Genomic DNA, 15,775 nt, shown 5'->3' on the forward strand with positions numbered 1-15,775 from the left:
TTGGGCTATCCCTTCCCTCTCACTTGTGTTAAAAGCATTGCAAGTGGCCATCAGACTTAGTTTGTCTGAACTTCATGTCCCTGTCTGCCTTCAATTTCCATTCTCTGCTCTACCTATGAGCTCTTGACCAGTCAAGAGGTTTGCTTAAAAGCCTGGCAAGAAGTAGCCCATAAAGCCGCACCAATGGCTCTAGTTGGAGTCTCATCACCCCAACACTGAGATTTTGGATCACAAGGACAGGAATCACCTCTTGCTGTGAATATGAGTTCTTGCTCTTACTTGGGGATCTGTGGGTGGAACAGGAATAATCCAGGACATTCGATAACTTTCAGTGGCCTCAAGCGTTAATGGTCTGAGGAGCTTTCAGACATGGGATCTGATTCCTTACAAACAACCCTTCCTAGCATTTATGCCCAGGCTGAAGGGACCATCTTTTTAAGCCTGCTCTTTGACCCGTGCTAGCTCAGCTCTTGTCAGGGCACATCACCTCCCCTGTCAATTCTGTAACAGTGGTTGCACATTCTTCACTGAGCTGCTTTCAGCTGCTTGTGACATACCTGGCACAAAAAGACCCCAAATGAATCAGAGGCTCTTGTTAAACAGCCTTGTTAATTCAGCTCTGATAAAGACACAGGAAAAGAAAAAAAAATAATCAATATTTGTTAAGTGTAAAAGGACAAAATCCATAGAGAAATAAAGGTCATTTTCATGGTTCCATGAGGCCCCTACAAACAATGGAGAGTAAATAACATAATCTAAGCTTATGTAAGAAATGACTTTTCTTCCATGCTCTAATGCTACCCAGTGGATTTCAAACAAAGGCAGACTGAGCTAAGCCTGCTCTGTCCAATGAGCCTAAAAGTCTTTCCCACAACAACATTGCTCACAGTTTATCAAGGATTCCCTCAGGTTTGGTCCCAGCAGCAGTTCGGGAAGGGGCACAGGACTGAAAGGGAGTCACACTGAAACAGCAGGAAGGTGCTTCAAGGTGCTAGGATCAGGCATCAGAAGTCTGATCCTTCATCAACCACTATGAATACTTTGTGTACCCTGCACCTTATTATTAAAGGCTTAATCTGTCAGCCTTACGGAAACACGTGACTGTCACTCACACAGTTTACAGCTGAGATATCCGAGAACTTGTCCAAAAATACTCCCAGTAAAGTTGGGAATATATCCTGCCTTGTTAACAGGGGAAAACCCAGGTTCAGGCACTTCCTCTTCCCACTCCTGGAGCAGCTGTGCATTGGACGCTGATGCTTTCCAGCAGGATGGCTGGCACCGGGGAGAAATCCCCCATTTATTCTCATTATGTGCTCCCCACCTCTCTCCAAGGTACGTGGGGAACTGAAGAAAAATATGGATCATGGCTCAAAAACCAAAGCCACAAACTTTAATTGACCTAAGGTCTGAATGAAGATTTCTCAAGTCAGAGAAATGACCCATTCAGCCCAGAGGCTCTCCAGGAGCCTGTCCATCCAAATGACAACAAGGCAGTTAAGCCAGAAGCTGTGTGCTACAGAAGCAGCTGAGCTGGGGATTTACTGGGGAAGAAGGAATACGCTTGCCTGCTCACGCTTCTGCATGCCAGCAACGGGCAGGATAAGCCTTTGTTATTCTGTTGGTGGTAGGTGTTCAATGGCACAGTCCCAAAAACTTGTTTCCCACCTCATCTGTCAAAGGGAGAGTGCTGCAGTCAGGAGTGGACAGGTACACGGCCCTTCGGATGAACAGGCAGAGCATCCCTTCCCACAGCCAGGGTAATGGGAAAGGACAGGGCCCATCCCTGCCTCAGACCATTAGATCTATCCCAGTGCAAAAGTCAAACCCCAGCTCTATGCCCAAACCTCTCATGTGTCCCATTGCCTCTGTCACTTCAAAATGAGCCATCTGATCCTACCCGTTGTGCTCCCAGTGAGCCTGCCACCTGGGAATCTCAGCCTGGAATGCATAAACTGGAGGTAGCGCTAACACTGCCCAAGGGGACATCAAACCTCCTCCTGTGCGCTGCACAGGCAAAGAGATGCTGCTTAGGACTGTGAAGCCATGAGTGTGACAGTTCCCTTCGCTTCCTTCCATATCCATGTTCTTGTTCTTTCCAGGGCAGATTTCAGTACGGCACAGCAGGGATCCCACACTCACTTGGCTTCCCAGGGGTTAGTGAAGGGCTCTGCCCGGGGCTGCAGCTGATTCGGATTTCTTCTTCAGTGCTGCAGCAGGCAGAACGGCCATGGATTCAAGGTCTGGGTTGGGATACCTAGGCCTCCCTTAGAGGGTAATGCTGCGTATAGTTGGAGGAATATCTGGGATAAGAAAGACTCCTGCCACCAGCTCAGCCTTACACACGCAGCCTCTCTTAGGAGGTCTATTTGAGCTTACCAGGCAGTGATAAATAGGCTTTAGAGAGGAGTCCCTGTCACCTCTTGGTTTTCTCCTGAGTCAGTCTTGACTCTGGCTTGGGGTATCCCCTATTGCTGCAGGGAGAAGACTGGCTGACTATGAAGTACCGGAATCGGACTGTGTGCAAGCAGAGTCTGATTCCCTCCCTGCTCTGCTTCCAGCTTTTAGCCTGCAGTGCATCTCTGTGGCACCGGGGCGGGGGCCACACATCAAACAACCTCCCACCAGTTTCAGCAGGACCTTCCTTAACTCAAAGACATCCCTTCAGCCTGGTGAACCCAGTTCCCAGCAGGGGTGCCATGTAAGACCAGTATCAGAAATACTCCTAATACTTCTGCTCTCATTCACTTTACCAACTGCTGAAAATCCTCCCATATGCCTGACTGGGATAGCAATGTGCTGCGAAAAGCTGAAAGCCTGGAGAACCTCAGACCCCTGTGGGATCACTGCCCTTCTCTGGTACCTACCTGTTCTGAATCAAAGCCAAGCAAAGCCAGACTCTGCTGTCAGAGCACAGGGCTCAGTGGATAAAATTCAGCTGCACACCTACAGCAGCCTTTCAGATTTGCACGGTAAGACAACATTTACTGTCTTGATTCTGTGATGTAGCCCAGCCTGGCAATGCTATCATGCTTTTGCTATTGGGACATGAAGGGCAATACTTCCCTCCCCCACAGATCCCCTTAAATTTTCCTTTGAAGTTCCATACACATGGGAAGAAGCACTGGAACAGAACACTTGATTCCTTTAAAAATGAGGGAGTATCCAAGGATGCTTTCAAGTACCATGGTACAGAGATGCAGTGTGTCAGGTGTCTTCCCAGCTTTCACGTCAGGGTGCCCAGCTCAGCTTGTGGTGCACATGCACACACATGCTCCTCTCATTCTCAATAGGATAAAACCTTCAAAAACTCCAGATCCCAACATGCCACACCAGTCTGGCTACTGCAACCATTACAGAAACTCATTTGCACCTTTATTTTCCTCCCTTTGTTTTCAATCAGATGCATACAGGGAATGACTGGAGTGACATGAATCTAATCAGAGGCTGATGCCACATCAGAAATCCATCAAGCTGTCTTCCAGTCCCAACAAGCTCTCCACCAAAGGAAAATGTCTTGTCATGGCCTGGAGAACCCCTGTGCACGTTGTGTCCCCAGCAGGGATTCTTAATGGGCTCAGCAGTCAGAAACTGGGGTTTATTTTAGAAAGCATTAAGGAAAATCCTATGTATTTAAATACCTTCCTACCTCTTAATGGTGCTTTTCTGGACTTCCTTCCCTAGCAACAAATCAACTCTGTAAAGAAATTCAGGCAGAGAAATCTTAATCGTCCAGCAACGCTACAGTGCAGCCCAAATGGCCAAGGAGACCTTGCACACACGTCATGCCTGCTGTGCACAAGCACACATTTGCTCAAGTGAAAGCCGTGGCAGCAGGACGCTTGCAGCCCTGTTCACCAGTCAGTCAGAATGACCTAAGGGCATCGCTTCAGCCCTCAGACACCTTCAACTTGGGAAACCCACTGGTATCACCAACCCCAGACCAGGCTACAGAGCTTCCCACTCCTAAATGCTAAGCCCTATTTCTGAAATGGACTAGAAGACACATGGCTTCCAATCTGCACCTTCCAGATCCCTGCTTAAGAAGTTTTATCAAGCCTCTTGTGGCCACATTCAAGCACCTTTCCAGCTAGGGCTGTCCTGAGCAGATGCTGTCTGCTGAGCACAAAAGACCTCTCTTCCCCTACAGCAACATCCTGGCTGGCTGTGCTCTAGCTGGCTGATGGCAGCACCTGGATGCCATCCAAAGGCAGTAAGTTTCTTGCAGCTGAATATGTTTAGTCCCTCTCCTAAGGCACAGTCTCCATTACACAGCTATTGTTTATGACCCCAATTATCTCCCAGAAACTGGTCCTTGCCTGCAGTTAATAACCAAGGCTAAGTGATCAACCGTTAGCACTCCAGCAAACTGGTTGTTACCTTCTCTGTCGACCAAGTTCAGAGTCTTTTACTGCTATTAGAAACTGAGATTAATGATGCATAACAGAAATGAGCTCTCCTGTGACACAGCCAGGTGAGGGGAGAAGAATCACTCTTTTTCCCTGGAGGTATCAGCTCAGCAGGGAGGAGAGGAGCTGTCCTTTAACTCCCTTCTCAGCCTCCCTAATGTCAAGGAGATGACAAACAGTATCTTAGTTTGCAGAGCGCTCCTAACTTTTCTTGGGTCCTGGATCTTGTGGGCAGATCTATGGGCTCACTCTCCAGAAGCTGCTTTCAGGGACCCCTTTGAAACTAACTCCTACCCTGCTAGTTCAGATGTCCAGCAGTTAACAAGAACAGGCTAGCATTGCAAACCCTTGCAGGGCAGGAAAACAAGACCTCGCTTCAGAGAGGCTGTACAGCACCACTGTGTAGTGGGTAGAAATGAATCTGAGGTTTCAAGGGGACGTCTACATCCAGTAACAGATGTATTGTCAGCCTTTCCCAGCCTATTCCTCACAGGCTGGTTTGTAAAGCAGCCCTCCAATAACTCATCAGGAAACAGCAGTTTCAATTCAGAAAAAGCTAATGCTGATTCCCTTTCACAGCTCCTTCTTGTCCTCTGAATGCTAATGGGAGACCATCAGCCTTGCACTCACAGGCTCACCAGGGCCACCAGGGATCGTAGAGGACACCATTTTCTCAAGAGGTTCAACACCTACTCCTTCTGACTTCGGGGAATTATCACCATGGTCTTTGACAGCCAGTTTGTCCCAATCCATACGGAGACACTGAGAGCAGCAGAAAACCAAATCCAGGCAGTGCAACTGTGCAGCCGTGGGTCTCTGGGACAGTGACATGGGAAGGGAGGATTCCTAGTTGGTTGTACCCAAGATTATGAGTTGGTGCTCGCAAATGACTTTGGGTGTAATGAGCTCACTGAACCCTGGAGTATGATATATCCTCCTGCCACCACAGACATGTGGGGAACGGGAGCAGGAGCACGGCACTGCTTGCTGAGAGGTCTTCTGCAGCCAACCTTTCCTGCTCAGATGCCTGCCCCTCCACCTCCCTTCTGACGTCTGAGGAGCCAGCACTGGGCAGCTGACATTCAGGATCCCCCTCCTCAAAACCTGCCATACGCTGAACAAAAGACGTTCTTCTGCCACTTCATGCATCAGCTTGGAAAAGGCAGACAAGGAAGGAAACCATCAAGAGCAAAAGAGGGCACCCTTCCTCATCTGATCAGCTGATGGAGGACAGAAGACCACAAATGTATGTCACAAATGCACGTGACAGCTGGGTGAAGATGGATGCCTCTGTACTCCAAGAGTGAAACATGTCAAGTAAAAGTTTGCTAGTGCTTTTTCTGTCCTGCCCAGTCCATTTCCAGCCACAACCCCCATAACCACACGAACGTGGTGATGCTTTCTAATGAAAGTGGAGCACTATTTATTGTGCGTGCGCTTGACACCAACAGACAGGCTCTGTCAGCAGAGAGCCTCACACAGGCACCTGAAATGCAACTGAAACAAGCACAAACCAATGCCTGTAGTGTGAGGCCATGCCTGTAAGTCAGTGGCCACCAGGTAGTGACCATGTAACAACACAGGGAGCCTGCGTGGTCCAGAGGGGAGCCGAGCATCTGCTGAGTCCTCAGATGCCATCCTCCACCAGGACTTGGCAAGAGCATCGTGGCCATTGCTCCCAGAGACTCTCAGGCAGCTTTAAAAACATTCTTTCATCCTTATGCACAGATTTACTTATTCATGTACTCTCAACAGAAGCACTAACAGCCATAATTGGATCCATTACTGGGTTATTAGAGCTCTCAGTCACTGCCTCTGCTGGGGAAATGCAGAGGAAGAACAGACAGGGCAGAGGCATGGCCACTGGCAGGGGCTTTAAAAATGGGTTAAGTTGTTGCTGTGGCAACTAAAACAAAATTTCTGGCAGGGATTGCCACGTGTGGGGATCTGTAAACTTCTCCATTCGTGGAAAACATTGGTCATGTCTCCGAAAGGGAGGTGGAGGAAAGACAGAAAGAAGGGCTCTTTTCAGAGCCGGCTTCAGCAAGAGCCAAAAATGATCTGCTTGCAAATTTATCCTTATGGCAAGCGCTGATGATGGTTGGATTCTACATACCAGAGCTTCCAGGAGCCGGTGCACCGAGACAGAGCTGGCGGGTATACAGGAGCACTTCGAGGTATTCAGTCCAGCTCGTCTTGGCTGCCAGGAAAGCAACTGAACGGCAGCACAGACACAGACAGTGCGGGAGGCCATTCGCTTCTGCCTTTACCTGCCTCCTCTGCCCCACAGCCTATCGAGGGTCTCCATGGAAAAAGCAGCTCATCTGGGAATTAGCTTCCATTGAGATGACAGGTCCTGGAACATCAAACTTTCCACCCATCAGCAGTGGGAAATGGAAACACAGAGGTTAGGTCTGGAAATGCTAAAATTTGGCTACAAACACTGAACCTGGTTTCAGAAAGCACCGTAAGCGTTCAAGATACTCAGTTCTCCCTGAGCGGCCAGGATGGCAGTAACCACCTGGACAAACATCACATATCCTGACACGCTTCAGAAGGGGTCCAGTACATTAACATCTCAACATGGGTTGCAGACTTACAGGTTCAGCAGCTTAAGTTCATGTTTAATTACAACACAGGACCTGAAAAAGCAGAATCAGTGTCGATCTACTGTTGATTGATTTAACCTTGATTTAAGCTAAACAAGCTGTATTGTGCCACCTATTTAATCTTCTGGGAGATCCCCAAGCAGCTCTGCTGCTTAGCTAGCAAAGTCAGTACCTCCTGTCCCCACTTTCCTGCTCAAGGATCATGGCTGATCAGTTTGTTACTTATGAAGTAATTCATTCAGTTTGGAAACTCAGACCAGCACAGATGCCTAATGCAAGGCTCTGAATTCTCTCTAGTATACAGGTTGGAGCTACCAAATGGGCACTTTGCTAAAAGATTCAAGAGTGACAGCAGATGCTGCCAGCAGAAAATTTGCCTACTGAGAGGTATTGTACAGGCAAAATGATTGATGAGGATTTCAGTTTTCCTCTGGAGTCAGCAGCTTAACTATGAAGACTTTATTGCCAGTTAGACTCGCTTGGTGGGGACTGATTTCCACTGTTAAAGGAGGAGCAGAGGGAATGAGAGGACAAAGCTATGGGACTGGTGTCAGATCAGCACAGGGGAGCGGCATCCAAGCCGCCTCATTGCAATGCCACTGGTCTCCTCTGTCCCCTGGTGCCATGGAGCTCACTGCTTCCTGACCCTGGCTCTCACAGCAAACACGACTTCGCTGCATTAATGACCTCGGTGAGCTGACTGACAGCAGCCTGGAAAAAAAACCCACCCAGGAGCTATGAAATTGCACCATTGCCAAAGAGGAGCTTAACGCAGGGCAGCAAAGAGGCTCTGGCTAAATGCACAGGAGGTGTTTAAATAGACACCCAGGGTCTGCTCTGCACAGCATTACGGAGTGCAGTGAGTCTCTGAGGTCCAGGTAAGAAATGAGTACTTGCAAGGCTCAGTGAAGCTTATGCTTACAATACAGCTCTAATTATCCTGTTAATCAAAGAAAAAAATCCTTCAGTTTTGCAAATCCAGCCAGATAAAGGCTCCAAATTCACTGCTCAGTCACTTAACCTCCAACTGCCCTACATGCTGGAAAGCCAAGGAATGGGAAGTCTTGAAAGGCTTTGTAATTTTACTCCACTCCACCCCTTTACAACCTTCCACCTTCATTCCCAGCCTACAACACTTGGATAAGGACTCGTTAACAAGGAGGTTTAGAGAAGAAATGTAAGACATTATGTGTTTGCAGCTGTTAAAATCTTAAATCTGTTGTATATGAACGTTGCTTGTGTTGGCATAAACATCACCGCCATCCATATTTCTATCATCCACTGAAGTGTATGGCATGTATCAAAACCTTACATACCTTACTCTGGTCAGTGGAGTTCATGGTGTGGTTACTCCTAGTGAACAGCAGAGTTTTCTTCACTGCATATTCCTTCTTTTTAAGTAGGTTGCTGCTTTGAGACACACATACTCTGGTTTAAATGCTACACTAAGGGAGAAAAAAACTCCAGTCTATCAAACTAGAGAAAGAGCACACACAGATCACTTCTCAATTTCCAGAGCCACTGATGCGGTGAAGATGTGTGTTGCTTGAGAACAGGCTTGTCACTGGCTTTGGGTGGTGAAACATCAGCAGCAGATAAGGTTGGCTGGGAGGTTTTCACTGTGCAAACATCCCAGTTTTAGTCTTGAGCTGTTAACACCTGCACCTGAGCTTTTCCACACTTCTAAGCAGTCCTAGGCCTCCTGTCATAAATCAGGAGCCTATCAGAGTTGATGAGGTAAATACAAGTTTTACTTTAAGTTTGTAATTTTGAGGGGCTGGCCATTTACTTAGGAACTCCTTTTAGTTACAAAGAACTGAGTAGCATGCATTATTGTGAAGCACACAGGCTACACGTATGATGTGTCTGACTCTGGAGATATCACAGAATCACAGAATAGTTTGGGTTGGAAAGGACCCTAAGATCATTCAGTTCTAACCCCCCTGCCATGGGCAGGGACACCTCACACTAAACCATGACACCCAAGGCTCTGTCCAACCTGGCCTTGAACACTGCCAGGGATGGAGCATTCACAGCTTCCCTGGGCAGCCCATTCCAGTGCCTCACCACCCTAACAGGAAAGAATTTCCTCCTTATATCCAACCTAAATCTCTCCTGTTTAAGTTTTAACCCATTGCCCCTTGTCCTGTCACTACAGTCCCTGATGAAGAGTCCCTCCCCAGCATCCTTGTAGGCCCTCTTCAGATACTGGAAGGCTGCTATAAGGTCCCCACACAGCCTTCTCTTCTCCAGGCTGAACAGCACCAACTTCCTCAGCCTGTCTTCATACGGGAAGTGCTCCAGTCCCCTGATCATCCTCGTGGCCTCCTCTGGACTTGTTCCAACAGTTCCATGTCCTTTTTATGTTGAGGACACCAGAACTGCACACAATGCTCCAGGTGAGGTCTCACAAGAGCAGAGTAGAGGGGCAGGATCACCTCCTTCGACCTGCTGGTCACGCTCCTTTTGATGCAGCCCAGGATACGGTTGGCTTTCTGGGCTGCGAGCGCACACTGAAGCCGGCTCATGTTCATTTTCTCATCGACCAGCACCCCCAGGTCCTTCTCTGCAGGGCTGCTTATATCAAATACAGAGACTGCTTTTTTAAGGCTGATCTTCCCCCAGATATGAATATAAAACCACAGGAAAACGATACTCAGCCCTCCACTATCAGGTAAGGTTGTGGAGGTGCCACAGCTTACCACAACTAAGCACATTATTACCATATAAGAAACCAAACCCCATCTTAGAAACAAGTTATTTGCCATAGTAGTCTTACTCTGATATCTAAAATCTTACTGGTCTTTTGCTTAGAAACTCAATTTGCAGCCTAAATTTATTCATGGGCCATTTATACCCATTTCCTCTTGTTCCAATGCTGCCTTTTAGTTTAAATTGCTCATCTCCCTCCATGGTGTTTACTCCTCTGATGTATTTATAAAGAGCACTCATATCTCCTCTCAGTCTCTGTTTTGCTAGATTAAACACTTCCACTACTCATGTATACAATAGATTCCCCATTGCCACCATCCCAGAAGCCTTTCTCTTTACCTATATGCCAGTCTCACATCAGGTTCTTTCGCACACGGGTGTTCGGTAGTGTGAGAATTGACACAGCCATGCATATGATATGCTCCCCAGAGGGGCAGCTTGCCTTATATCACCTAGGACTGCATTTGATTTTCAGTATATTGATAGGGTAATTTCTTTCATTAACTAACATGCTCTAACCCTTCTTTTCCCTCAGCCCCTCACTGAGCTCTCAGCTTACACCAGACATTCTTGTTATCAGTCCTTAGGCGTGTAGTATTTTGGTTTTAGTACTGGTAAACATTGTGTCATTTCTATGAGACACTGGTGATCAGTTTTTGCTGTATGATATCCAAGCATTGCTATCAGTAATAGCAATATGCTCACCGTTTTGCATCATGCCTACTCATAGGTCCACACCCAAGAGAAAATCTATACTGGAATCTAGAAACTGCTCAAGTCATCCCAGTCAAATAGCTGTTCCAGACTAGGAAGAGGAGTGGTTCCCCTTCAGCTCCAGCCTCTCCCAGCTGAGAAAACCACTTCATGTGCACGTGATCTCCTGATACAGGGCACACACAAATCATGTTCTGCTACTGGCCAAGACTCCAAACCCTCTTTCAAGCATGCTGAACAGGACAAGGAAGAATGGTTTTGAACTGACAGAGGAGTGATATAGATCAGACATTAGGAAGAAGTTCTTCCCTATGAGGGTGCTGAGGCGCTGGCACAGGGTGCCCAGAGAAGCTGTGGCTGCCCCATCCCTGGCAGCGTTCAAGGTCGGGTTGGACACAGGGGCTTGGAGCACCCCGCTCTAGTGGAAGGGGTACCTGCCTGTGGCAGGGGTTAGAACTCGATGAGCTTTAAGGCCCCTTCCAACCCAAACCAGTCTGGGGTTCTACGAATCCCAGCTGTGCAACCAGAGACCTAAGGAAGAGGCCTGTCACCCTGACGCTTTTGCATTGGTCTGGTTGTGAAGACAGAGGAGGGGGCCTGTCCTCTGCATCACCGTTCCTGTTCTAACTGCCACCCTTCCTGTTCTAACCCAGGTGGGCAGGAAAGAACCACTCAAAGATGATCAAACATCACTTTCTCTGTCCTCAAGGCTCTTGCAGCTTCTCATTTTGTGAACCCACTGAGGAAAAAGCTTTTCACAATCTCCTCTTTCTGTCACCTCTTTTTTGCTTTTGGGTACTAGGAAGACAAGCACAACCTTCTTCTCCAGCTACCACAGCTGAGGCTTTTGCAGCCCTTGTGCTTCAGCATCTGACTTCCCTCCCCTAATTACCTTTCATTTCTCCACTTCCAATTTACTTGTTTTGTCGAGTCGAAACTCTCTAGGGCAATATGGCTTTGTGACTGCAGCACTCACCATCAACCACACAATGCAGCTATAAAACATAACAGTATTAGTAATACCTCTCTCAGATCGCTCACTGCCTCGCTGCCATGACAAAAGACATTTGGAAATGTTATCAATAACATTGATTACAGCCCAGATGCTTTTAGGCTAGGAAAGTATTCTCTAGTGCTCAGGAAAGCTGCCTGGGAGAGTCTTGCTCTAGCAGGACTCAAGTTATTCTAGATGAATTTGGGCCAAAAGCAAATTGGTTTAATTAACGCCCTATCCATATGGGGCTGTAAGCTGAAGAGCAGAACGAAGCTCTTGCAGGAAAGGAAGGGAATGGAAAAGCCTGGTCCTGAGCTGGCTCTCTGCAAAACCTGTTTACTTCACTATTAGTGAGGGTGGCTTCTCCTTAATTTATTTACATAGAATGTTTCTGTAACCATCTGCTCTTAAGCTAAACGAAAAATTATCATCTTTCTCCTGCCGCTGCAGAGAATCCCCTGGATGTTCTTAATAACACCAAAAATCCATCATTTTAATGCGGACAGCTTGGCGAATAAAAATGATCTGTACCATTAGTAATTATGCCACCAATACAATGCATACAAGCAGCCTTCTTCTGAAGAGGCCAAGCATAAAACACCTCTCTCAGCAACCAGGGGCCAGAGTCAATAGCTCAGCAGTGGGACTTGGCTTCTCCCTTCTCTACCAAAGAGCAGAAAAACAAAGAGGAGGGCAGTTTAATTAAGTTACCATTACTCACTCCTTTAACAAGCTTTAAGTGCTTCAGTCAAACCCGTCCAAGCCCCATTCCAAGGAGTTTTTCTGCAGACTATTAATACAAAGCCGTATTCCTGAAAGTGGGTTACCTTGGTTTATCAGCTTGTACAGTTCTCACAATGCCAGAACACTTTAAGGCTCTGATGTACCCACCTTTGCTGTGAAATGAGCTGATGCTGCTAGCCCCAGTTAATAGATGGGAAACCGAGGCAGAAAGCAACTGAGACTAACAGCAAAGATGATGGAAGAAAGCAGTGAAGCAAAAAAACCCCAACCTAATTCAAGCCATGAAACTGTTATCAAGCAATGGAAAACATCACTTTAAGTAGAGCCTACTTAAAAAAAGCTCCACCATGGGCAGCTGGCTAACAAATGGAAGGACAGCACTCCTGGCTCGTGTGTTCCCTGATACCGTTTCAGTGCAGGCAGCACTGGAATAGTAGGTGTGATGCATAGATGTTGTTTCTCATGGACCGCTGCTCCCTTCTATGAATTGCAGCAAATCACTTAACCTCCACGACTCAGTTTTTTCTCACAAAAAGGCAGTAAAATGCTTCAAGGTTCGGGGCTGAATGCAAGGAAAACAAACCAAAGCAACACAGAAGGAAATGTTGTTTTCTTTAAACAAGTGCTAAGGGAATAGGAGTAAGATTACACCTCAAATTATATCAATAAAATATGAACATACCTCTTTGCTGAAGAATGAAATTGATAGAGAAATGTGTGTAAAGAAAGGTAATCGATGTCTTGGGGATTTCAGACACTTCTGTAGAGAGATGAGCATTGTAAGAAATGAAATGCAAACAAATTGGAAGGCCAGTACATGCCATGAATTCCTGTAGCCTGGAGGTCTGGCAACCCACATGTGCTGCATGGAAAATCAGGGGTCCTTCCCTGGCTGGGTGAAGGTTGCTGCTGGGAGCACACTTATAGAAGCAGAACATTTAATCCCAACTTGGCCACCCTCTCTGTGGACATGAATATCCTTTGCTTCTGTTTCTCAGTCCATAAAATGGGGCTAAGGGCAGGTCTGTAGTGGGATGCTGGGGTGGTTTGTGTTTGCATATAATTCCAAAAGCTAAAGATGCACAAAGGAGGGAAAATCTTTAATGAACAGGTAAGAAGAGCAAACTACAACAGAGGGTAACAGGCAGGCATTGTAACAGGAGGAATTGACTCCTCCATGAAAGCACTGCAGGAAAGCACCAGAGCTGGTGCCTCACAGGACAGGTCATGCAAAAACACAGCCAGCAATTTCCAGAGCTACAGCAGAGGAAGCCATCCACGAGGAGGGAGCCGTAGCTGTGGCCATGAGCCAGTCCCAGAGCCACGGGGCAATACTAGCTGATGTTTTATACTGAGGTTAGAAGTACATACATATCACTGACATGGATGATATCTTACCCATGAAGGGAATCATTAAGGATAAGCCAAGCTACTTTTAAAAACAACTCCTTAGACAGTTGGAGAGCTGATCTTGGCTTGCATCTGGGCAGGGCTGCTCGGGAAGACTAATGACTGGCGCACAGGGATCAGATACTTCAGCTGCCTCGTCCCTATGCACAGGCTGTGAGCTGCAGAGCTGAAACTGGTTCAGGGAAGCTATCATATTCCTGAGCCCCATCCCTGAATCTAACAGGGTTTCCAAGTGACAGGCCACAGGCAGATGGTGGGGGAAGCAAGGCGAAAGGGAGGCTGTTGTGCTACACTAGATAGCAGTTGCGTGCCTCCCACCCCATCACCATTTTTGCCTTGTATTGTTCCATGGCCTATTAATATTCATAAGAGCCTTTCTATTGTGTTTGCACTTTTCTATCATGCTTGCAGGCCTGATCCCCTTTTGCCTTAATAGGATGCAAACCTCATGAAATCAGATCTTATTAGCAAAACTCCATCAGACGCTGTCAGCAATGCAGTACCTCAGTCCCCACTCCTGCTAAAGTGGAAGGGAAGCCTTTCACGCTGTTGACATCTGTAGAGCTCTTAATCTAATACGACATTTCAATCTTAAGAGCAGAAATGAATAGGAGTAAAACACAGTGCAGGGAATGCCACTGAATGCTGCTGAGTCAAGCCCCACAGCATCACAGCCAAGAGATGCAAAAGACCTCGGGAAAAATCTTTCTAATCCTGGCTTGCAATAAACCTGACCAAACAAAGGTGCTAGCTCATTAACACCTTCAACTCACTGATGGAAGGCTGATGATTTATCCCCAGATGAGTTGCTCCAAGCTCTCGGTCCTAAAGTTCAGATCTTTCGGCTTTCTCCCACATGACAGTGATGCCTTCCTGGTGCATAACCTACCCCCTGGGGGCTTCAGACAGACAACACTGCAGGGACTGCGCAAGCAAAGGCAGTACTGCAAAGTGGTGACCGTACCCACCACCTCTGCTCCCTGCCCCTCCTCACCTTTTAACCATTGCCTCAACCGATGAATGGATTTTCATCTCTTGGTCTTGCAGAGTCACAAGAGGAGAACAAGACCGGAGCCTGGAATGCAGCACGAGTGAGAATGCTCTGCACTTCTTGAACACGTGCCTTGAGTCCTGCCTTATGTCTGCCCCATACATCACTGTTGGTGATAAAGATGCCATAGACTGATTTTCCCAGATCCCTGATGAAGTATGTGCCTCTGGCAGGAAGAAAAATCACTGCTGGAGTTGGAAAGTGAGCAGATTTTCGTTTGTAAGTCAGCGAGTGAAAATAAACACAAACCACACAGTGTCACATTCCCACTCAGTCATTTTCCTAATTAATTCTGAAAGAATTTCCAGCTGCAACAGCCAATAAGGCCATTGATAGCAGGCTCTTATTCACTGGATAAGAGCTACTCAAGTCTTGACCCTGCACTGCCCACATCCTTTCTGCTTAATGACTGATAGCAATTTGATGGAAAATTGCTGACCTAATATTCAGGACACTTTAGCAGTCAGTATTGATAGAGAATGGTTCTGTGGTATGTATCTCCTGCTCTCATAACATGGGAGCATGAACACTTGCCAAAGATAACATCTTATTCTTGGCAGATGGTTGGGAAAATGAGACTAGGCCCATACGGATCCAAATAGCTGAGAGCAGAGTTGGGATTCAATCACAGCCTTTCTCATGATGGAGAGGTGAAAAGCTCTCTCAAATCACCCACATTACCGAAAGGTCCTGAGTACAAGGACCTGGGAGTATCTTATCTTCAGTTATTTCTAATTACAGGGCTTTAAATTGTCCCCCCTTTTTTTTAACCTGTTGTTTGAGCATTAAAGGAGAAATCTTTTGCTACTATTATCTATTCATACTTACAGCAAGGGAATTCAGCCATATCATAAGTCCATTATCCCTGACTACAAGAATTCTTCCAAGTGTATTTGATAGGATTAAGGGGAACTGGCACTGGGACCACATGATCGCTGTGAAGTTTCAAAAGAACACTCAGACATTTAGATTTTCAAATTACTGTACGAGGTGCATGCAGTAATTTACAGCCAGTTGAAACTGCCTAATTTAGCCAGACAAGAGTGGATTATTGTATCGACTAAGGCTTTGTACAAGGGCAGCACCCCAATTCAGCATCCCAATTTATAAGGTCAGGAGCGATAGTAAATTC

The 15,775-nt window shown here is 46.8% G+C and overlaps 1 protein-coding gene across 9 annotated transcripts in view; it reads right to left on the reverse strand.

Annotated features, from left to right (window-relative positions):
* LOC136016567 (transmembrane protein 263-like) overlaps positions 1 to 15,775 on the reverse strand; it is a 240,463-nt gene that overhangs the window by 13,158 nt on the left and 211,530 nt on the right. For 8 of the 9 annotated variants that reach the window (XM_065683947.1, XM_065683945.1, XM_065683943.1 and 5 more), the window contains one exon: positions 12,865 to 12,942. The exons of the other annotated variant lie outside the window; for it this stretch is intronic. In XM_065683947.1, coding sequence (XP_065540019.1) covers positions 12,865 to 12,942 — 78 coding nt within the window. The remainder of the gene's footprint in view (positions 1 to 12,864; positions 12,943 to 15,775) is intronic. 9 annotated transcript variants of the gene reach the window in all.

This window comes from Lathamus discolor, chromosome 6 (genome assembly GCF_037157495.1).
Source record: "Lathamus discolor isolate bLatDis1 chromosome 6, bLatDis1.hap1, whole genome shotgun sequence".
Classification (NCBI taxonomy): domain Eukaryota; kingdom Metazoa; phylum Chordata; class Aves; order Psittaciformes; family Psittacidae; genus Lathamus; species Lathamus discolor.